Source organism: Aphidius gifuensis, linkage group LG5 (genome assembly GCF_014905175.1).
Source record: "Aphidius gifuensis isolate YNYX2018 linkage group LG5, ASM1490517v1, whole genome shotgun sequence".
Classification (NCBI taxonomy): Eukaryota; Metazoa; Arthropoda; class Insecta; order Hymenoptera; family Braconidae; genus Aphidius; species Aphidius gifuensis.
Window position 1 is genome coordinate 6,368,076 of NC_057792.1, and position 24,613 is coordinate 6,392,688.

At 22.8% G+C, this 24,613-nt stretch overlaps 8 protein-coding genes across 10 annotated transcripts in view; 5 read left to right on the forward strand and 3 right to left on the reverse strand.

Moving 5' to 3' along the window:
* The window catches only part of LOC122857310 (protein-tyrosine sulfotransferase-like), a 45,507-nt gene extending 43,826 nt beyond the window's left edge, over window positions 1-1,681 (forward strand). Inside the window, exons 8-9 of the mRNA XM_044159417.1 lie at window positions 202-399; window positions 555-1,681. Coding sequence (XP_044015352.1) covers window positions 202-399; window positions 555-675 — 319 coding nt within the window. The 3' untranslated portion in view covers window positions 676-1,681. The remainder of the gene's footprint in view (window positions 1-201; window positions 400-554) is intronic.
* A 362-nt stretch (window positions 1,682-2,043) lies between these two features.
* LOC122857351 (transmembrane protein 11 homolog, mitochondrial) lies at window positions 2,044-3,860 on the forward strand. Its single transcript, XM_044159474.1, has 3 exons — window positions 2,044-2,167; window positions 2,810-3,027; window positions 3,095-3,860. Exons 1-3 carry the CDS (start codon window positions 2,145-2,147, stop codon window positions 3,379-3,381), a joined length of 528 nt encoding a protein of 175 aa, XP_044015409.1. The 5' UTR covers window positions 2,044-2,144; the 3' UTR covers window positions 3,382-3,860.
* A 1,719-nt stretch (window positions 3,861-5,579) lies between these two features.
* Window positions 5,580-8,499, reverse strand: LOC122857326 (dehydrogenase/reductase SDR family protein 7-like). 2 transcript variants are annotated; one of them, XM_044159444.1, is made up of 6 exons: window positions 7,842-8,499; window positions 7,364-7,521; window positions 7,144-7,287; window positions 6,850-7,069; window positions 6,306-6,551; window positions 5,580-6,236 (listed from the first exon to the last, which is right to left on the reverse strand). In XM_044159444.1, exons 2-6 carry the CDS (start codon window positions 7,508-7,510, stop codon window positions 6,037-6,039), a joined length of 957 nt encoding a protein of 318 aa, XP_044015379.1. In that variant the 5' UTR covers window positions 7,511-7,521; window positions 7,842-8,499; the 3' UTR covers window positions 5,580-6,036. The 2 variants fall into 2 exon arrangements, with proteins under 2 accessions (XP_044015379.1, XP_044015381.1); XM_044159446.1 differs by having other exon boundaries at window positions 5,904-6,236; window positions 7,832-7,842.
* A 75-nt stretch (window positions 8,500-8,574) lies between these two features.
* LOC122856294 (zinc finger protein 665-like) lies at window positions 8,575-11,360 on the forward strand. Its single transcript, XM_044157988.1, has one exon. The coding sequence runs from the start codon at window positions 8,658-8,660 to the stop codon at window positions 11,358-11,360; it is 2,703 nt and encodes a 900-aa protein (XP_044013923.1). The 5' UTR covers window positions 8,575-8,657.
* A 518-nt stretch (window positions 11,361-11,878) lies between these two features.
* LOC122856295 (ribonuclease P protein subunit p25-like protein) lies at window positions 11,879-24,435 on the forward strand (the record flags this gene model as incomplete). The annotated part of the gene is made up of 4 exons (XM_044157989.1): window positions 11,879-11,921; window positions 23,518-23,815; window positions 24,042-24,137; window positions 24,243-24,435. Coding segments are annotated over exons 2-4 (582 nt in total), but the record flags the coding sequence as incomplete, so codon positions are not given.
* Window positions 12,175-12,860, forward strand: LOC122857349 (peptidyl-prolyl cis-trans isomerase H). Its single transcript, XM_044159471.1, has one exon. It carries the CDS (start codon window positions 12,282-12,284, stop codon window positions 12,834-12,836), a length of 555 nt encoding a protein of 184 aa, XP_044015406.1. The 5' UTR covers window positions 12,175-12,281; the 3' UTR covers window positions 12,837-12,860.
* Window positions 12,896-15,796, reverse strand: LOC122857296 (tyrosine decarboxylase-like). 2 transcript variants are annotated; one of them, XM_044159398.1, is made up of 3 exons: window positions 15,371-15,757; window positions 15,174-15,303; window positions 13,562-15,101 (listed from the first exon to the last, which is right to left on the reverse strand). In XM_044159398.1, exons 1-3 carry the CDS (start codon window positions 15,569-15,571, stop codon window positions 13,831-13,833), a joined length of 1,602 nt encoding a protein of 533 aa, XP_044015333.1. In that variant the 5' UTR covers window positions 15,572-15,757; the 3' UTR covers window positions 13,562-13,830. The 2 variants fall into 2 exon arrangements, with proteins under 2 accessions (XP_044015332.1, XP_044015333.1); XM_044159397.1 differs by having other exon boundaries at window positions 12,896-15,303; window positions 15,371-15,796.
* LOC122857291 (aromatic-L-amino-acid decarboxylase) lies at window positions 17,153-20,619 on the reverse strand. The gene is made up of 11 exons (XM_044159390.1): window positions 20,511-20,619; window positions 20,136-20,344; window positions 19,955-20,068; window positions 19,834-19,885; window positions 19,331-19,770; window positions 19,015-19,253; window positions 18,576-18,750; window positions 18,092-18,257; window positions 17,770-18,013; window positions 17,602-17,676; window positions 17,153-17,446 (listed from the first exon to the last, which is right to left on the reverse strand). Exons 2-11 carry the CDS (start codon window positions 20,334-20,336, stop codon window positions 17,311-17,313), a joined length of 1,842 nt encoding a protein of 613 aa, XP_044015325.1. The 5' UTR covers window positions 20,337-20,344; window positions 20,511-20,619; the 3' UTR covers window positions 17,153-17,310.
* Window positions 24,436-24,613: the final 178 nt, after the last annotated feature.

A 24,613-nucleotide genomic window follows, 5' to 3' on the forward strand; every position in this document is an offset into this window, starting at 1 on the left:
ATTGTTTAAATTAAATTGTCAATTTAAAATAACTTGATGATTAAACGACAAAATAAATTCTGTTAAAATATATCAAGAAAATCTAATTTATAATTTAATGAACAATAGAGAAATATCATTAATTTTGTCGTTATTTATTTTCATGAAAATTTAGACGTGTAACTTGTTGGATAAATTAACTATTGTGATCTTTTTTTTCAGACTGGAGAGATCATCTGATCAAGTAATTAAACCAGTGAATTTAGAGGCATTAACTAAATGGACAGGTCACATACCTCATGATGTTTTACGCGACATGCCAGATATTGCACCAATGCTATCAGTACTTGGTTATGATCCATATGCAAATAAACCAGTTTATGGTGTACCAGATAATGATGTCAGGGAAAATACAAGAAAGTTAGTATCTATTAAGAAAAAAAAATATATTTTATGATTGCCAAGTTAAATTAGGCTATCAATTTTAATATATTCGAATTTTAATATATTTATTTAGTAAATTTTCTTTTTAAAAAAAATCTTTATTGTATTATGAATTTTGTTTTTTGTTTAAGGGTTTTAGCTGATGATGGAGTTTGGCTAACAAAAGCACGAGAATTAGCACTTGAAGTTAAACCAGAAAATGTTATAAATTCAGAACAAGAAAGTACATCGTCAAGTACACCAAACGAGTGAAGCTTAACAATAAATTCATGACTGAAAAAAAAAATAATAAATAAAATTAAATATAAAGTGTATGGAAATTAATTTCAATGCATAACGAATGAATGAAGATGAATGAAAATAGAAAATATAAATAAATTATAATGTAAAATTGAAAATTATATATTACAGAATCTCTGTACTGATAATTAATAATTTATAATAATTTTTTTTTTTTTGTTTTTATGTACTGAATGAATTACTAAAGATCTGTTATTTTATTCTCTTTAAGTTTTTTTTTAATTAATTCATTAAAGTATTACTGATAATAGTACTTTAAAATAGCATAAAATTTTTTTAAAAATAATTATATTTTTATTGATAATTTAAATAATAAATTGCTTTATTATTGTGTTATTATTATTAATTAAAGAGGGCCAATTTTAATTAACATAAAATTTTTTTCCTAAACAATACTTTAGTTGTTAAATTTTTTTTTTGTTCATGTATTATTTAGTTGAAAATTTTTATTGTATTTTTTGTTTATTTAAATTTATTGTGGTCTCTTGATGTGCATATTCAATTGCCATATTAAAAATAAGATTTAAAAACATTAACAATAATGAAAAACAAAAATTTAAAAAAAAAAAAAAACCAAATTATTTTTTCTCTTTGTTTTTGTTTTAATTGTAAAATTGTTTATGTTTAATTAAAATGAAAAATCAAACTTTTATATTTATTAATTATAGCGCAATATTATTTTATAATTTTAATTGATTTATATATTTTCGTTGACAAAAAAAAAAAGATATATAATATATAAATAGTTAGATAGGTAAAATATGAGTTTAAAAAAAAAAAGAATTTTTAATACTGATTGATGAAAAATAAATATAAACATGAGTTTAATTAAAAAAAAAAAAAAACAAACAATAATAATTGTTAATAAACGATTATTTATATGTAAAGTTTATGCATCAATATTGTATTTATACTATTAATTTAATTTAAATAAATTATTTTACTAAAAAAAAAAAAACAATTTCTTTCAATTAATTATTATATCTTTTTCCCTCTTTTGATAAAAAGAATAAAAATAATTTCATTTACTCGTTTTAGTTGATAAGAAACTGGAGGTAGCTGAGGAGATCCTGAAGAAAAAACATGATTTTTTAAATTTTCAGAAGTTTGTTTTCAGAAAGAAAACCCATGTAGTAAAATTTCTACCATGGATTTCTACCAGAGTTTTTCGATTGCAGTGTTTCGATTGCACTGGAAAACTGTGAAAAGACATAAATTTTCTTTTGAAAAACACTCGATACTTTATATCGAACACCCGATATTCGACACCTATCAAATATCGAACAAAAATATATCGGGGCTTTCGATATATCGACTGACATCGCACATCCCTACCAGTAGGTCAGATGAAAACTTTTTTTTTCAATTGTGTATATATGTATAAATAATCCACTCCAAAGTCAAATTCAAGAGAATTAAAAATGGTAGATGAACTTACTGACAGGTTAGTTAATTAATTAATTAATAATAAAAATATTTAATCACAATAAACAATGTTATAAATCACAATAATTAAACAAAATTAATTCAACAAATTTAATTTTTTCTAACCTCCAAAAAATTAGAACTACCAAAGAAAAAAAAAAAAAATTGTCCCAGTAAATTTATTGTCAGTTATTGTTTAATAATTCTTTATGATTTCTAAATTTATAATAATAAATGAATTAATTAATTATATATGTTTTAACAAAAAAAACTATTATTAAAAAAAAAAAAAAAATAGTACCTATTAATAATTTTTTATGACTCTGTTTTGATGTTGTTGGTTCTGTTTTTTTTTTTCTAATTCCAAAATATTTAATCATTTGTTTTTGATTAATTTTTTTAACTGAAATTTATTCAATCATAATTATATAAATTGAAATAGTTAATTTATTATTATTACTAATGAAAAAAAATGAACAAAATATAGAAAAATAACAATATCATTAATTTTTATTTGACATTTTTTTTTTCTAATAATTTTTATTGATAACCTAGATAATATGAAATAATAATAAATAAAATTGTATTATGTAACGAATATTAATAACAAAAAAGCATGTTAAATCATGTAACAATAAATAATAATTTTTATATTTTACAGAGATGATAGTGCAAATGTTGCAATTATTAGAGAAGTTTATGAAAGTGCAAATGCACATGAAGCATTTGAATATGAATTGGAAAGAGCACTTGAGGCTGAATATAATTTAATTGTTATTGAACCAGCTAAATTAGGTGATGAGACATCAAGATGGATTGCTGTTGGTAATTGTTTGCATAAAACAGCATCATTATCTGGTCTTGGTGCAATTGTAACTGGTAATAATTTATATTGATACATGAAATAATTAAATAAACAATTAATAATTGAAAAAATAATTTTAAGGACTTGTTTGGAGTGATCGACCATATATTTGTGGACCACTTGGCATGGCTGCTGTTATAACATGTGGTTTATACACAGTATCATGGCAATTTGATCCATGTTGTCAATATCAAGTTGAAACAGATACAAGTAAATTACCACATGTTGAATTACTTGCTAAACTTGGTCCTTCATCACCCACATTTCTCGTTAGAAAAGATGATAAAAGAAGAAGGATATTACACACAACAATTACATTAACAGCATTTAGCATTTGTGCATGGCGACTTTATCAAGCATTTCAATAAACAATTATTATTATTACAATAAAAAAAAAATTTAACATGGAAATAAAGGTAAATTTAACAATTCAAAATGAACAAAAATTATCATAGTAATGAGACAAGTTTATAGAAAAAAAATAAAACAATTAAAATAGCAATTAATTCATTAAACGAACATTATGTTATAATAATCGTACAAAAGTATAAAAGTAATTTCACAAATTGTTCTGAAATTATAAATAGATCTTTTGTTTTTTTTTTTTTTTTTTTAAACTAATTATAATTTTATATTAATTGCTATAGCTTTTTTTTTCTATATCTTCTTTCTGTGCTTGAAGATTATTTAAAATTAAATTGATCAATTTTAAAGCACAATATTTTTTGTTTATTATAAATTTGAGAAATTTAGTTTAAAAATGAAGATGGTAACACAAATGTTGGCTTAGAAATGTCGAGTGTTAATATATTTTTTAGGATGTAAATACAAGTAGGTAGAAACACACACAAAAAAAAAAAAAACAATATTAAAAGTTCAAAAAAAAAGGAAGAATTTAAATTGCGTAAATTTACTTTTTCTTTTTTATATAATACATAATATTTCAATAATTTTTTTAAAATTATTTTCTTTATTTGTATTTAAAGATACTTTATTTTCAATTGTTTTTTTTTTTTTCTTCAATTTTTTGAGTTTGAAAATAGAAATTATGCAAAGAGCCACTTGAAAATTTGTGTAAATAGTGAATGAATAATTGGTTCTTTTGCATAAAAAAAAACAGTATATTTTTAATGCAATGCAAATGAATAAAAAAATATGAAATATATATTTAAAAATATTATAAATAATTCCATCACAAACTGATAAATAAATTCTGCCAATATAATTGAATGCCAGTTATAGAAATAAATAAAAAAACAATTAATTTTATGTTTATTATTTTTTAATCTAAAAATTAATTACCACTTGTTACTTTCACATATAAAAATGAACAAATAAATGAATCGTATTATTACAAAAGAAACAAAAACGTTAATTGAATGTATGCTTTATTTAAAAGAAATTATTAAATAAATTATGTAATTAATTAATTGAATAAAAGGTATTGTCAACATGGTGCAGACAGATAACTCTTACAATTTTCTGTTTGCCTGGTAATTTTCAAAATACAATTCGATTTGTACAGGGAACATAAAACAAACAAAGAGATATTCGATATTTTTTAAAAATTTACCTTCTCAATTTTCTAATTATCTAATTTATTTATCAAAATTAAATAGACCTGTATAAGGAACATGACTGAACGGGTATTTATTAATTTGAAAAAACTTACTTCCTTACTTAAAGATCCCCTATTGGATAAAAATTTTCGCTCAATATAAAAAAAAAAAAAAAATTTGTATCAGGAACATAGGACCACATAAGAAGTAATTTGTATTTTATGAAGCTCACCTCCTTTACTTTATAATCCCCTAATAATTTTAAAATTCGTCGGACAGTTTTCAAAGAAATTAGATTTTTGTATTAGGAACATAGAACTACATAAGAGGTATTTTGTATTTTATAAAGCTTACCTCTTTTACTTTCTAATCCCCTACTAAATTTGAAAATTCGTCCGGCAGTTTTCAAAAAAATTAGGTTTCTGTATTAGGAACATAGAACTACATAAGAAGTATTCATTGTTTTATAAACTTTACTTCTTCTATTTTATAATCCCTTAATAAATTTGAAAATTCGTCCGGCAATTTTTGAAATAATTAGGTTTTTCTATTAGGAACATGGAACTACATAAGAGGTATTGTGTATTCCATGAAGCTTACCTCTTTTACTTTATAATTCCCTAATAAATTTGAAAATTCGTCCGGCAATTTTTGAAATAATTAGGTTTTTCTATTAGGAACATGGAACTACATAAGAGGTATTGTGTATTCCATGAAGCTTACCTCTTTTACTTTATAATCCCCTAATAAATTTGAAAATTCGTCCGGCAGTATTTTAAAAAATTAGGTTTTTGTATTAGGAACATAGAACTACATAAAAGGTATTGTGTGTTTATAAAGCTTACCTCTTTTACTTTATAATCATCTAATAAATTTAAAAATTCGTCCGGCAGTTTTAAAAAAAAATTGCGTTTTTGTATTAGGAACATAGAACTACATAAGAGGTATCTAATGTTCTATAAAGCTTACTTCTTTTATTTTATAATTCCATAATAATTTCGAAAAAATTGATCATACGATTCTTTATTAAATTTAAACTTTTATACAACATTTTTAAAAATAATAATAACATATAAGTATTAGGAACTGCATAAAAGGTATTTGGATATTTTAACATCTTACTTATTATACTTAATGATTTTATCATAAGTTCAAATTTAAAAAAAAACAAAACATTTAAATTAAAAAATTAAAGAGACAAACAACATCTTAGATTGTAGCTAATGTGACAATAAAAAATAAAATCCTTTTTATTGTGAATTCAGCAACATCAAAGTTATCTTCTCCTTTAAGGATTATAAAAAAAATAAACAACTAAATCAGTTTATTAATAATTTCTCTTTTATTTTATTATTCTAATAATAAATGAAATAAATGTATGAATACACAAAAAAAAAATGACTTAAATAATCAATAAACAATCTAAATTTTGAAAAATTTCTTTAAAATATTTCTAAAATATCTTCATTCTTTTTTTATAATTTTTTTAGCACGAATATTCATTATTATAAAATACAATGTTGGTATCATGAATCTTAAAAACTCCGCAATTTTTGGTAAAAATGTTGCAATCCTTTTTTCCTTATTGTCTCTCAAAATAGCGAGTAAAGTTTCATCAGCAACATGTTTTGGTGAGTATCCTTTTTCTGTATCTTTATCATTAACTGAAAAAATATTATCATTAATAATAAACATATGAATCAACAAATGTTATAAAATAATAATTAACTCACTTCCATATTTTTCACCATGACCAGTCAATGCATTTAATGATAAATCAGTTTTAATATAACCAGGATTAATAACTGTTATTTTAACATTTGAAACAGCTAATTCAGCTCTTGCTGAATCACACCATGCTTGTAGGGCATGTTTCGAAGCTGCATATGCTGATCTGTATGGTATTGCTATTTTACCTTGGACACTACTAATACAAACAATGCGTCCTGATTTATTTTCAATCATTGATGGAAGAATCACTATAAAAAATAAATTTAAGCTCTTTTAAAATGAAAGTTTAAATCATTACAATTTTGTTTTAGTACTAGTAATACTATTGATGTCAAAGATAAAATATAAAATTGTAAAAATAATTTTTTTTTCATATACGAATTTTACTGCATTTAATTTTAATGTTAAATTAAAACTTGAAGAATCAAATGATTTATTTTTAATGAATATACCTATGTAATTTGCAAGTGGAAAAGTTAATTTACCAACAGAAATAATTTAATAGATAATCAGAGATATATGACAAAAAGAAATTATTAAGTTTACCTTTAGCAAGTTTAATTTGTGCAAAATAATTAATCATCATGATTTTCATGTCGACATCAATGTCTGTTGTTGCTGCTTCACCACGATATGATATTCCAGCATTGTTTATGAGTATATCAATTTTTCCATGTTCCATCATGACATTTTTAATTTTTGTTTCAAGTAAATTAATTTCTGTGATATCCAAAGGCAAGACAATTGGTGTAAAAGTCTGTGATGTCTAAGACAATATTTAAATATATAATAATTGTTTTTTTTTTATCATTGAATAACTAAAATTTAATAAATTCATACTTGTTTTGTTTCTAAAAGAGTATTTTTAACACGTTCAAGTTCATTTTTACGTCTTGCTACAAGAATAAGTTTACATCCACAATTGTAAAAAGCATGAGCAAGTGCTTCACCAACTCCAGAACTTGCACCAGTTATTAAAACAACCTAAAGTAAAATAATAATTTAAATTTAAACAAAATTAGCTGATAAAATATATGAATTTTTGAAAATTTATCTTTACCTTTCCTGTGAGATTTGACTTATTTTTTTTTCTCCTTATGACATCATAAATATAATAAGCAAGCCATGGTAATGTCATTGGTAAGCCAAATAATGAAAATGCAATTTGCATTAATGACCAATCTTTCATTGTTTCTTTAAGCTTCATTTTATTTAAATCTAAAAGAAAAAAAAAAAGGATAATCACCAAGTTAATAACTCAAAATAAAATTCTAAAATTCTAAAAAATTAATAATAAAATCATCCAGAGTCATCAGCAAATAATAATTATTAAGAAATGACCTTTGAGATTGAATAAAAAATTTCTTTAAAATTGTTTACTTAAATAAATTAAAATTAAATTTCGTAAAAGAGTTGAGTAATTTTTAAAATACATTCAATTTAAAGAATAAAAAGTAAATGTTAATATTTTAATTACAATTGTTAATTGAGTAATTAATAATTAATGTTAAATAATTTTTAAATTTACTTTGATTTACCTCAGAGGTTACCTGATGAATATAATTTAATTTTAAAATGTATAATTAATTAATATTTTATCTTTTTGATAATGTGTTTATTCAGTTTATTATTTTCCTTGTTAATAATTTATTCATCAACAACAATGATAATTTTGTTTAATGTTGTTTTTAAAAATTTGATAAAAAAAACATTGTTTATGTTTACAAGTGTTATTTGAAGCCTTGAAGGTAACATTTAGGACGACGCCATTTAAAAAAAAAAAAATATCGAAAATGAAAAATTTCGATTATTGATATGCAGCAAGTTCACTCCACTGTAATATTTACGATAAAATTATAATATTTTTTTTTCGTTATAAACAAATAAAACGTTTACAATAAAACAAAAAAAAAATTCACTAATTTATTAAAAATTTAACAACAGTTAACTAGTAAAATTTCGATAACGAAAAATGTAAAAAATCTCAAATCAATTTCGACTGAAAAAAATTTCGAAAAAGATAAAAAAAAGCAAATAATTAAAACACGTTAATGAATTAATTAAACAATAAAAATATTTAAACAATGACCTAAAAAAAAGTAAGTTTTTTATTTTATAAACAAATTAAAAATATTATTTAAAATTCCGCCAAAAAAAAAAATAAAAATACCTATAAATAAAAAAAAATCATAACCCAACCTAACTTTTATTATTTTTTTTTGTCAGGTAGTACTATTTCATATGGAAGACAAGTGACATCTCACAAAAAAAAAAAACAATATACCTAAATCATCAAAATAAAAACAAGAAGTGAAAAATAATAGTCAAATGTTTATAAAAAAAAAATTATAAAAATGGAAAATAATATTAGCAATGAATATGTAACATTTGCATTTTCAAATATTCACAATACAATACAAGAAAATATGCATGAAGAAATATGTGATGAAGAAGCTGAATGTATATTACCAAATGATTTAACAGAGGTAACTGTTGTTAATGTTAATGGCCAACAATACAATGACAATAATCATATTTCAATTGAAATAATAACTGACAAAAATAACGTTGATGAAAATAATACACTTGTTTATCCACTTTACATAAAACAAGAGAAGCATCATCAACAACAACAACAACAACAGTTTACATCAGGTGATGAATCAGTTGCAGTAGAAGCACTTCGTCAACTCGGTGGTACATATACACCATCATCATTTAAAATTGATGATAACATAAAATGCATAAATTGTCATCGAGAATTTACTAAAAATGATTACAAAAATCATACAAAATTATGTAAAAAAAAAAACTTATCATGTACAACATGTAGCGAAACATTTGATCGTTTAACTGATTTAAATAATCATATTGTTTGTCATCAAACTGATCGTCCACATTCATGTAGAACATGTGGTAATTTATTTCGTACAAAAACATTATTAAATAATCATATGAAAACAACTCATAAAATTGGTAAATTACATAAATGTAATGTATGTGATGAAGAATTTATGCGTCCATCAAGTTTATCAAATCATATGAAAATACATTCATATACACCTGGTCGTGCAATAAAAGATAACAACAACACAACATATGATTTGATACAAACAAAAGTAACTGATGTTGATGATAAAAATTATATTGAAATAAATAATATTATTCAAAATGATGAGGAAGATGCTGATGATCCTATAATGCCATCAACATCATCAACCAGCCATAATAATAATCTACAAAATTATGAAACAATAAATACATGGCCAAATTCAACATATACATTAATTAATAATAATCAAAATACAATATCAACAATAACAAATACTCATGATGATAATGATAATAATTATGCAATTAGTGAATTTACTGTTATGCCAAATGGTGATGTTACACAAACATATGAATATACTGAAAAATTACAACAAGAAAAAAAAGAAAAATTATCAATACCTGATAATACAATAAGCAATAATGATAATATAGTTAAAAAATTAAAAAATAATAAAGAAAAACAACAATATTTATGTGATAAATGTGGTATAAATTTTAGCAATATTAGTTCATTTAAAAAACATGAAAAAGTACATGAAAAAGTGATGAAAAATAATGGTGATAATGATGATGATGATGATGATATACCAATTGATTGTGAATATTGTGATAAACAATATGAAAATAATGAACATTTAATGATACATCATAAAACATGTATTAAAAAATTATTAAATGATAATAAAAATAATAAAATAATAAATAATAAATATAATAAACATGCATGTATTGAATGTGGTAAAAAATTTACAACAAAACAAAAAATGTATCGTCATCAATGGATACATAGAAAAAAAACATGGATATGTGAACAATGTGGTAAACAATATGAAAAACAAAATGAATTAGATGAACATCGTATATCAATGCATCCTGGTGATTCACCATATACATGTAATGATTGTGGTAAATGTTTTGTATCACGTCAAGGTTTATGGGAACATGGTAGAACACATGCTGGTAGTCCAGCACATTTTCATTGTGATAAATGTGGTAAAACATTTTCATCACGTCAAGGTTATTTAATACATCATCGTACACATACTGGTGAACGTCCATATGGTTGTCAATATTGTTGGAAAGCATTTCGTGATGGTGGTACATTAAGAAAACATGAACGTATACATACTGGTGAAAGACCACATGTATGTCCAATATGTAAACGTGCATTTAATCAAAAAGTTGTATTACGTGAACATGTTAGATGGGTACATGCTGCATCTAAAAATGATAATAAAAATTCTACACCACCATATCCATGTCCATTATGTAATTATATTAATCAAGATCGTGATGAATTATGTGCACATATTGTTAAACATTCTGATCAAATTATTGCTGATGCTAAAGCCAAAGTTACAAACGTACAAACAACAACAACAACAACGTCAATAAAGAATTCTAACAATAATAAAAAATCACCAAAAGGAAAAAAATGTAAAAAATTAAAAACTGATAAAGAACAAATGATTAAAATTAATAATAATGTTGGTAATAATAATAGTGGAACATTGTTACTTGTTACAACTGATAAGACTGTTGATAAAACTGATGATAATATTGATGACAATACTTGCACAATAACTATTGATAATAATGACACATATATTTTACCATGTACAAGTCAAGGATATCAATTACATGACAATGATTTATCAACATTATTATTACAATCAAATAGTAATAATAATGGAAATCAAACAATACATTTTATTAATGAAAATAATACTATTCAAATTATTGAAAATGGTAATGATAATAATTTACCAATTATAATTGATCAAGCTAATAATTATCATGACAATAATATAACAGAAATTATTATTAAAAATGATGATGATAGTTATGAAATTATGGAAAGTGATGCTATTGAAATATTTGATAATTATGATTATGATGATGATGATGGTGATCTTTCATGTAAACTTTGTGGTGATATTTTTAATGATAAAAATATACTTATGGAACATATTAAAGAACATACAAGTGTTAACACAAAATAATCATATATTTATATTATTTTTTTTTGTAGTTTTTTTGTTAAATAAATTTTCATTTTGTTATTATTAAATATTTGATGAATATTGTTTTCAAAAGTATTTAAATTACAGATTGATAAATCTTTTTGAGTTTTTATTTTAATAGTTTCATTGTCAAGTGTAAAAATTTAATATTATTATTGTTTTTTTTTTCTATTTGATACTTTTAGGATAATTTATAATTAAATATTATGTACTATTCAAATATTTAATTTATCTATGATAATAATACTCAAAACAATAATAAAATATATAAATTCATAAAAATATAATTTTTGTATTTTAAATTAACGCGGTTTTTTTGTTCATTCAAAATGGCCACTGTACCACGTGATTTTCTATGACACATTTGTATTGTTAAATAAGTTTTGTTGTTTTTTTGGGGTTTGCATTTATTTGTAACACGTGTTGATTTAAAACTTAATTAAAATTCAATTTAAAAAAAAAAAAATTCATCAAGTGTTGACTCGTGTGTTTAATAATTATATTTAAATAATTTATCATCTCGAAATCTAAATAAAAAAGGTAAGAAAATTTTATTTTGTTATTATAAAAAGTTGAGGTTAGTTTGGTAATTATTTTCTACATTATAATGTTATCTAAAAACTATTTAAATTATAAAAACAATAATAAAATTGACTGATTAATTTAATAAATGTTTATAAATAATATTTAATTATTTATATATATTTATTTATTTATTAAAAAACTATCATGGCGTCGTGATTTCGATATTTGCCTTGAAGGTGTCGCTTGAATCGAAATTCGAAACCGGTAGAAAAAAAAAAATCCCTTTTAAAGGTTATGTTATTATTTTTTTGTGTTAAACAAAAAAAGCCGACACATAAAAATAACGTTAAAAATAATAATAAACAATAATTAAAAATGCCAACGTGGGATCAAATACAATCACAATTAAAAAATCCAAATAATCCAGTGGTATTTTTTGATGTATCTGTTGGAACAACTGAAATTGGTCGTATGATATTTGAATTATTTGCTGATGAATGTCCAAAAACATCAGAAAATTTTCGTCAATTTTGTACTGGTGAATATCGCAAGGATGGTGTACCAACTGGTTTTAAAGGTGCAATATTTCATCGTGTTATTAAAGATTTTATGATACAAGGTGGTGATTTTGTAAATGGTGATGGTACTGGTGTCATGAGTATATATGGTGGTAATACATTTGCTGATGAAAATTTCACTCTAAAACATGATTCAACTGGTTTATTATCAATGGCTAATTCTGGAAAAGATACAAATGGATGTCAATTTTTTATAACATGTGCTAAATGTAATTTTTTGGATGGTAAACATGTTGTATTTGGACGTGTTATTGATGGTTTATTGGTCATGAGAAAAGTTGAAAATGTACCAACTGGTCCAAATAATAAACCAAAAATTCCAGTTACAATATCACAATGTGGACAAATGTAATTTATAACAATAAACAATTTATATTTATTATTTCTAAATAAAATATTGTAAAGAAATAATTTTTTTCTTTTTTCATAAAAACTGTTTTTTTTTTTAAATTTATTTACTTCATTAATCAACTTGACATAGATTGATTAAGCCTGAGGGTTTTTTTTTATTGAATATTATATCAAGAAAAAGAGGGTTGAAATATTAATCAATAAACTTGTTAAGATGTCGTTAAAATTTAATACTAATATCATTAAAACATTCGATTACTTTCTTAACAATATTGAACAATTTTTTTTACTTTTTTATATTCATTTATCCTATAACTTTTTATATTATTAAGAACACACATTGATATGACATTAATATTAAGCTACAATATTATTTAAACAGGTTATATTAACAATTAATAATACTAGCTTTATTTAAACAATTTATTTTTTAAATTTAATAACTATTAAAAAACCTGGAGTAAAGTGGATATTTCAGTTTTTTTTTTTTTTGTTTATAATTAATTTTTAATTGTTATTTAGTATGTTAATAATAATTAAAACTTGATTTATATTGTTTGAAAACTTTTAAGTAGTTTTTATAAATTTAAAACAAAAAAAAAAGCCATAGAAATTCATAATTTCAATAATTTTCTTTTAGACTTTCCACTTTACCCCATAATTTTTTTACCCTATATGTTTTTAGTACATAACACATATTAACTAATTTTTTTCTTCAATGATTGATTAATTTAAATTGCAAACAAACGAAAAAAAAAAAAAGTCCGATAAAATCGTCATCATTTCCTGAAACAAAAAAAATCGAAATACTCTGGCTTTCGTACATATCCAGTTGATAGAAATAAATAGAAAAAAATTTAAATAAGTACTTCTTTTTCAACAGAATAAAATAATTCAGGATCAGAACGATATTTTGATACCCTATCTAATTGCCTAACTCATGGTAATGTTAACAATTTATTATTTTGATTAATAACCATGAGTTTAAATTCGTTCTACCGACTATTTGGCCGTAAATTATCATCATCATGTAAATCAACATTTTGATTATTATTATTATTATCTTCAACAACCATAATTGGTGTTGCACCATCATGTAAAGTTGTTTTAGATTTTGTTCTTTTATAAACATCTCTAGTAACACTTCTAGTAAAACTGAATTTTCTAACTAATTTTTTATCCAATGGTGCTGGACTTTTTGGACTTTTTGAAAATTCAATATCATTATTATCACAATGTGATAATAATACTTCTTTAGCATGTTCATCAATAACATCAACAGCATAATCAATATCATCCTCATTAGCATTTTCACGTGTTACACAAAATCTTATAATATATTTACCCATCATACGTGATGGTATCATATGTAATTTACCAGATGCATTTATATTTGCTAATAATTCTTGATTAATTTCATCAGTATCACGTAAACGAAAACAAACAAGACCAACTTTAACATCATTTAATACATCAAAACGTTTTTTACGTTTTATTAAATTTTCAAATCTACGTGCACATCTTATATGATTTCTAATATATTGTTGTAAACCATTAATACCATAACTACGTAATACAAACCATAATTTAAGTGCACGAAATCTACGACTTAATGGTATACCCCAATGACGATAATCAATTGATTCATTTGAATTAGCATGTTGTAAATATAATGGATCAACAACAAGTGCTGATGTTAATTTAACTGTATCACGTACCCATAAACATGAACAATCAAAATTAACAAGTAACCATTTATTTGGATTTGTATTAAATGAATCAGCATATTCAATACCAGCCATTAAATGACGTAATTCTGGACATATAAATGCATTACCAGCATATGCACTATCAACATGTAACCATATATTTGTATATTTTTTACATACAGGACCAATTTCAATTAAATTATCAAATGAACAACAACCAGTTGATCCAAGTGTTGTTGATACATAAAATGGTATTAAACCACGTTTAATATCTTTAATCATAGCACTTTCAAGTGTTATACCACGTAAACGACATTTATCATCTGTTGATAGTACACGTAATTTAACAAGACATATCATTGCTGCTTTTTCAACACATGAATGTGATTCTGTTGAACAATATGCAACAAGACGTGGTAAAAAACCAGAATCTTCAATATTTGGTTCATTTAATTTTAATGAATTTATCATTTGTGTACGTGCTGCAAGCATTGTAACAAGTATACATTCAGATGCTGAACCTTGTATAACACCACCACCTTTTGAATTTTTATTATCTGTTAAAAATATTGATGGTAAATTTATTGCTTTTGCAAACCAATCTAATACTATTGTTTCAAGTTCTGTACATGCTGGACTTGCTGCCCAAGAAAAACCAATACAGCCAATTGCATCAGATAACATATCACCGAGTAATGAAGGAAATGAATTACCAGATGGAAAATATGCATGAAAACGAGGATGTTGCCAGTGGGTTATCTGTGAAATTTAATAATTATTTGTTAGTTTAGTAAATAACAAATATTTTTTTTATGTTTAAACTTACACCAGGCATTATTTTACTCTCTACATCTTTCATAATATCATCCCATGATTCTGGTTTTGTTGGTGCTTCTGATGGTAATAATGGTCTCAAATATCCTGGATCAACATTTGCTGTAACTCTTCTTCCTTCAATTGTTCTTAAATATTCGCAAATATATTCAATCATCTCTTTACCACGTACCCTAAATTCTTCAATATTCATTTTATTTTTTTTTTTGATTATATAAACCTTGATGATACAATAATAGCAAGAGTAAATATTTAATTTATAGCTGGTTTTTAAAAATATCAAAAAAATACAAGTGGTAATTTTGTCTACTACTATTGTAGATGATAGAAAATTTCGAATAAGAGAAGAACTCGTTATTCATGTACCACTCAACGTGAATAAACTCAGTACACTGATGGGTGGTAGCTTGATCATACTGAGGGTTATTATAAAATAGGGTGAGGTTAAAAGTATATTTTTCCCCCTACTCTTTATAATCATATTTTTTTTTTTTCCTTTTTATTTAAAATTATTATTTTTTCTTTTTTTATCACCCTCAACACTTTGATTTTATTAATAGACATCTAGCAAACTCGTTGTCCAACGTATAACCAATACAGTATCAAGCAAAACCAACAGGTCACTGCTCAATCAACTCTCTGTCATAAACTATAAAAAAAAAATCTTTAACAATATTTTGTCCATTTAAAATACTACTTTATGCTTCACTTGTTGCCTTTTCATTAAAATTGAATTTATGATGACACAAAAGAGAACAAAATTTTAATTGAAAATAATTTATAAATATTTTTTTTTTTTTCAAATAAAATATAATTCAGTTTTAAAAATAATTTAAAAATAAAAAAAAAATAGCATCGACGTCAGTGACGATAGATTCATCAAAGGAAAAAATAAATAAGGCAAATTTATAATAAATAAAATATTTTTCTTTTTTTTTAAATTTATTTATTTTCTTAAGTAATCTCTTTTGATCATCAAGTAATAAGTATCAGGTCAAAATATCTTGAACACATATTTCCCACTTTAAATCATCATAAAAAAATAAAATTAAAAAATATCCTGTGTCGTGTAATTAGTAAAAAAACATTATCCTATATTTAAAATTAAAATTAATCGTTATAAAAATGATATTATAAAAGTCGCTAATTATTCATTAATTAATTCGTTGTATCAAGAGTATCATAAAACTGAATCGAAACGGTATTACAAAGATTCGAAATTCGTGAATATAAATTTCCCTGTCGAATCATCTCGAAATAAAACAACCTGCTGAATAATTTTCCCAAGAAAAATATATACTGTAGCGTTTAATTAGTATGAAAAACATTATCCTATATTTAAAATTGAAATTAATCATTATAAAAATAATAGAAGCATAGTAAAATATAAACATAATGATTTAATGACTATTTTGAATTTGCCAAAAATTATGACAACAGTATATATCATAGGATAAATAAATAAATATTTCATTTAACAATTTATTTATTTTTTTAAATTTACTTTTATCATACATCTTGGATAAATTTAAAATTAATTAATTTAAAAATAAATTAATTAATCATCGTATTGTAATGACTCAATGTTATTATTATTTCAAATTTAATTTTTTTTAATATTAATCTTTCAAATATTGTATGAAATGTTTATTTATTTTTATTTTATTATTTCAATTTATTATTATATATTATTAATTCAATAATTATTATAAATCTTGGATAAAATTTGTAGCTTATTTATTTTTTACTAGCTAGTAGATATTTGTGTGGCATATTGTCTTTTGGGATTATTTTTGTTCAAGATATTGTGACCAGGATATTTAATTATTAATAATAATTTTATGATTGTTGATGTTGTTTTATTTTTTTAATACTTTCATTGTCGTTTTTATTCAAGTTTAGTCATTGTTTTAAGATATATTTAAAAATTATTTATGCACGTCCATTTGGTGATCGGCTTCTTGATGGTGATGCTGATGGTGATGGTTCAGGACTACAACCATTGCTACTACCACGACGACTTCCTGATCCAGTTTTTAATCTTACCATTGTATCCAAATGACGAAATCTTAAAAAACAAAAATTTCTTTTTTTCATAAATTAGTAATTTTTCTAATCTACATCTTTCTATATAAAATTCTTTTTTTTTCTTTCTTATAATTCATTAATTAATTCTTATTTTTTCGTTAAAAAAAAAAGTTAATTATTTATTTATTTTAATACCTTAGTGATAATTCACTTGTATCAGTTGATTCTTTAGACATCAAATAAGCCAAAGGCCATGAAATCCATGATCGTCTTTTTTAAATTTAATAATAATACAAAATATAAAAAATATATTTTTTTTATTTCAACATTACTTATAAATTAGCTGTTATTTTAATAACTCACGTTGATTGTATATTTTGTCCAATACCACCAATTGTTGGTTGAGTTTCCAATTTAGCTGGTTGATTTGGTGTTTTTGTAAAACCAGGTTGAATTGCTGGATCAGATACCATACGTACGAAAAATGAACGTCTTTGTTCTAATGTTGCTTTTCTCTTTTTTTCACGTATATCAGCAAGCTCATCCATCACATCCTTCGATTCCAATATTTCCGATAAGAAATCAGTTATAATATTCCAAGCAATTTCTATATAGAAAAAAATTTAATTAAAATTTCTTTTTTTTTTTACATCATTTTTATTATTTATTAATAATAATAACTCACCAACATCCTCAGCAGTTGCATTTGGTGCAGCAAGTGCAAATCTAATGGTATATTTATGATTAACTTTTGCTGGTATCATATGGATCCTTCCAGAATCATTAATTGCACTTAATAATTTTTGATTTAATTTATCACTTCCTTTTGCTCTGAAGCACACTAATCCCAACTGGATGAAAAATTTATATTATTTTTTTTAATAATAGATGGTTAAACGTCCAATAAAATAAACAGTCTGGGCAAAGTGAAAAATAATGGACTTTTTAATTGAAAAAAATTGAAAATAAAAATAAATAAAAAATGTTTTTTTTTTTTCTTTTTTTAAATGAAAATCTTAGAAATTCATTTATTATTTTATCATGTATTTTTATATATGCTTTTTACAGTTTTTAAATTGAAAAAATAAATTAATTTATTCGTAAAAAAGTTTCCACTTTACCCTGCATGTTTAAAGGTTTTTTTTTTTGTTAAATTAATTAATATTTACCAAGACATCATTGCATACTTCAAATCTATCATCTTTTTTAACAAGCAATTCAAATTTTTTAGCCAACTGACAATGATTTCTTATGTATTTTTGAAGACCAGATATACCATAACTTCTTATAACAAACCACAATTTAAGTGATCTAAATCTTCTGCTCAATGGAATACTCCAATGTCTATATTAATTATTTAAATGAAAAAAAAAATACATATATATGTTTTAATTACAAATTAGTATAGTATATTTAAATATTTATCTAATTTTAATAATTATTAAAAAAATAAAAAATATAAATTCAATAGAAATTAGTTTACTATTCGAAAAAAAAGAAATACAATCGAAAAAAAAATATAAAAATATATTGAATTTGTTCTAAATGTTAATACAAATACAAATTAAAATAATTTTATATATTATTTTTAAAATAGAAATTATTTACCTGTAATCAATTGCAGTATCAGCATGTGTATGTTGAAGATACAATGGATCAACAACAAGTGCACTTGTTAATTTAAAACGATCTTTAACCCATAAACATGAACAATCAAAATTTGTTAATAAAAATTTATTTGTATTTGTATTTAATGAATCAGCATATTCAATACCAGCCATTAAATATTTTAATTCAGGACAAATAAATGAATTACCAGCATATGCTGCATCAACATGTAGCCAAATCTATAATCAAAAAAAAAAAATAAAATAACCAAATGAATTTATAAAAAGAAGAATCAAAAACAAGAACAAAAACTTACACCAGGATATTTACGACAAACTGGACCAATTTCTTTGAGATTATCAAATGAACAACATGCTGTTGTACCAAGTGTTGTTGATACAAAAAATGGTATAATACCATCAGCAACATCAGCTTCAATAGCTTGTCTCAATGTATCACCACGTAATACACTTTTATCATCTGGTTCTAATATACGTAATTTAACAAAACAAATCATAGCATCTTTTTCAACACAACTATGTGATTCACGACTACAATATGCCATTAATTTTCCTAATAATGATGTTTCATCAAGATGTGAATATAATGGTGATTCTTTAAGACGTGCTATTGCTTGTGCACGTGCTGCAAGCATACATACTAATATACTTTCAGATGCTGAACCTTGTATAACACCTCCACCTTTACTACCTTGACTAAAGTAAAGAAAATCATTTGGTAGACCCATTGCTTTACCTTTAAAAAAACAAAAATTAATTAAATATTAATTTTAGCTTTAAAATTAATTTATTTATTTACCAAACCAATCACAAACAATTGTTTCTAATTCTGTGCAAGCTGGACTTGCTGCCTGTAAATGATAAAAATTAAAAATTATATTTATAACAACAAGTTTATTAAATAAAATTTTAATTTTTACCCATGAAAATCCAATACATCCAATAGCATCAGATAACATATCACCTAATATCGAAGGAAATGAATTTCCCGCTGGAAAATATGCATGAAAACGTGGATGTTGCCAGTGTGTTATCTGTAAAATTTAAAATTTAAAAAGTTTCTTATAAATATAGTTGAAATATGGATCACGATTCACTCACTCCTGGCATTATTTTATTTTCAACATCACTCATTATTTTATCCCAATCTTCACCATCATGTGGTGCTTCTGATGGTAATAATGGTCTCAAATAACCAGGTCCAACATCTGGTGTAACACGACGATTATGAATATTATTCATAAATTCACAAATATATTCCACCATTTCTTTACCACGAATTCGAAATTCTTCAACATCCATTGTCACAACTTGGATAAATAAAATTTAAAAAAACAATAGTTATATAAATTGTAAAAAGTGTTGTAAAAAAAAGAAAATATTGTTTAATAAATTTTAAACACTGTTTATGTATTTTAAATGTAGAAATAAAAAATTAAATGATTAGTTGAAGTCTTTGATGAGATGAAGCCATACCTGTTTTTGTTGAAGTGACTCAGATTACTTACAAACTGGGTAAAGACAGTTGATGTTAACTCGAATAGTGCTCAGTACAATCTAATTCTTAGCATCAATTTTTTTTTTTAAATCTACCCGAAGGATTTTACTTTTTTTTTTTTTCCTTTTATTTATCAAAATTTTTTTATGCGCAAGCGTCTTTTCGGTTATCCTATATACCATGATATTTTCATTTTTACTATTCTTCCATTTCCTTGACTCTTTCTTATTCTTATTTATTTATATTTTTTTTTTTTTTCTATCTTGAGTCGAGGAATTGAATTGGAATTCCATTCACACAATAAACAGATCGTCATTTCAATTGAAATAAAATTCAAGAAAAATAAATAAATGAAATATATATGAAAAAAAAAATTTATAAAAAATAACATAAAATTTAAATAACAAATAGAAAATTATTAATTTTTTATTTTAAAAAATTTCTATTTAATAGTTTATTGTTTTTTTTAAATTAAAGTCAATTTTGTTATTTATTAGCTGATGATCTTTTGGTGTATTGGGGTAAAAATTAAATTGAAAAAAAATATGAAAATATAAAAAATATTATTGTGAAAATGTGGGATATTTTTGCGTGGTTGTTGAAGTACACTTTTAGTAAATTGGATGCTTAGTTCTTGATGGTAATTTTTTTTAAAAATAATACTTGAAAAATAAATGTGAATATGAACTTGAGATACTGCCAGATGCAGAATTTTTTTATTTATTTTTTATTTTTATTGTACTGTCGATTCAATTGTTAATTTATTAACAAATGGAATTTATGAAATTTAATTTACATCTGGAAAATTTAAAAGTTTATTAATAAAAATAAAATTTATTTCTTTGAATAGAAAAAAAATTAAATTTATAAAAGATATTTCAATTTATTTTTTTTTTTTATTGAATGTTTTTTTTTTATATATTTACTGCAATAATAAATTTAAATTACATTTAAATTATAAAAGTGTTATATAATTAAAAAAAACAATATAAATACTTTTAGTAAAATTAAAAAATTAAAAATTTACATTAAATTAATTAAAGAATATTTTAAAAATTATATTTACAATATTTTTATATAATTAGTAAATATAAATTATCATATTATTATTTACAACTCATTTATCTACTTGGAAAGTTTTTTTTTTTTTAATTTAACTTGAAAATAATATAGTCAAATTTTATAATACGATATTTTAAAAAAATTTAAAAAGGAGAAAATTCGTTACATTAAAAATGGCACGTGATACATAAGGGATGATTGTCGAATTTTTGAATATCAATAAAATAATAACATATGATTTATGTTGACGTGTTAAGGAATATTGAAATAAATATTTTCTAAAATTTCTGGACCGTATCACCCTTGTGGTTCAGGTTGAATTATCATCATTTTAATTCAGCTTTAAAAATTTTTTTTATTTTTTTATCCACTTTTTATATTCATTATAAATTATTATTATATTTTTTTTTTTTCATTCATTTTTTTGCTTTTTGGACTTGTCATGAGTTTTTAGTACTCTAGGGTGGCCCTTTGGGGGATGAAAAACCTTCATAATAATGGAATGTCGATGGGGTGATACTGGCATTAAGGGGGTGAACGTTTAATAATGCAATATGGCGTCAAAGCTTCGCGATGCTATTTCTGCTATGCCATATACTATCGTACACCCACATCTTCAAGCTCCACCACTAAAGAATTGTTTTATTTTTTTTCATTATATATATATACTTGTAAACATATTTTTTTTTCTTCCATTAATAAAATATGATTATTAAAGAAGAAGCAGAAATAATACATGTTATTTTTTAAATACAAGTCATGCTGAAAAGAATTACGAATTAAATTGTTTTTAAAATAAATTCCCCAAGAAAAAAAAAATATCCTGTGGCGTGTAATTAGTATAAAAAACATTATCCTATATTTAAAATTAAAATTAATCGTTATAAAAATGATATTATAAAAGTCGCTAATTATTCATTAATCAATTCGTTGTATCAAGAGTATCATAAAACTGAATCGAAACGGTATTACAAAGATTCGAAATTCGTGAATATAAATTTCCCTGTCGAATCATCTCGAAATAAAACAACCTGCTGAATAATTTTCCCAAGAAAAAAATATACTGTAGCGTTTAATTGGTTTAAAAAATATTATCCTATATTTAAAATTAAAATTAATCATTATAAAAATAATTGAAGCATAGTAAAATATAAACATAATGATTTAATGACTATTTTGAATTTGCCAAAAATTATGACAACAGTATATATCATAGGATAAATAAATAAATATTTCATTTAACAATTTATTTATTTTTTTAAATTTACTTTTATCATACATCTTGGATAAATTTAAAATTAATTAATTTAAAAATAAATTAATTAGTCATCGTATTGTAATGACTCAATGTTATTATTATTTCAAATTTAATTTTTTTTAATATTAATCTTTCAAATATTGTATGAAATGTTTATTTATTTTTATTTTATTATTTCAATTTATTATTATATATTATTAATTTAATAATTATTATAAATCTTGGCTAAATTTGTTATTTATTTATTTTTTACAAGCTAGTGGATATTTGTTGTGACATATTTTCCCCAATAAATTAATAAGTCGACATTTAATGAGTATTAATTTGTCAATTTCTTGAGCATTCTGCATAAATATTTCATGGCATGAATTTCAATTGAACTCGTGACCCAGTGATCCACACTGATTCTCTCAATATTCCATCACTATTAAAATTTTTTAGAAATTAAAAATTTAATATTAAATTTTTTCATTTAATTATCATTCATTTTTTATTGATTATTTTTTATTTTGGATAATTTTATAACGTTTTGGTTATAACAGTTATCTGTTGACATTTAAATTTATAATGAAAAACCTTTTCATCTTTTAATTAGTACTTTCAAAATTTTTTTTTATCAATCTTTCTACTTTAAATAACTAAATCACTTAATTTTTTGATTACAGATATAATGGTTAAATCAAAGAAAAAAAATAAATTTCAATTGAATGCTAGTACTGATGATGACGACAACAACAATGATATTCCAATTAAAAATTTACCGAAAAAGTGTTTAACAATGAAAGTTAATAGCGGAAGTAAAATTCGTAATGTATTGAAATATTCACTCAATAATTTTTCGAAATTTGATGGTATCATATGGTCTGGTGCTGGACAAGCTGTTGGTAAAGTAATATCATGTTCAGAAATATTTAAAACAAAAAATAAAGGGCTTCATCAAATTACAAAACTTCGATTTATTGCGTAAGTATTTTTTTATTTAAATTTTAAACAATAAAAATTAATTTTTTATATAAAAAAAATATAAGTTAAATTTTAAATTACATAGATAAATAGATAAACTAAATCTACACAAGAAAATATATTTTTTATTTTCATTTATTATTAAACAAATAAAGATAAATATTAGATTATTTAATTTTTTATGTATATTGTTTAATTGTTTTTTTTTCTTTTAATTTATTTCTAGATCGAAAAAAAATAAAAATGATGACACAATTGCTCGACAAGTACCAGAAATATTTATTTTTCTATCAAAAAATCAACTCGATAAAACGGAAACTGGGTAAACAATCATTTCAACTGTTAAAATATCTTAAAATTTATAATATAAAATTACGTGCATAAATTTAAATGAAATTAAAAAAAAAAACAAATTATTTGCATGCAGATATCAAGGACCAGATGACATAGGCATGTTCCAGAATTCAAAGGACAATGTCGAGTTAATTCAACAACAGGATCAAGGTCAAGAAATGACAAATATAAATTCAACAATTAATGCTGAAGAATTTGAAGAAATGGGGTTAAGAATGAATTTAAAAAGATCAAGACAAGAACGTAATTCAAAAATAAATATAAAAAAAAATAAAAAATCATGAATATATTAAAATTAAATGTTAATTTTATAATAATAATTAATAAATTATAAATTATTATTAAGGTTAATAAATATTTTATTATTTACAAATATATTATGTTTTTTTTTTTATTTTATTTTTTTTATTATAAATTACATACAGATCAAGGAAAATTGTCATA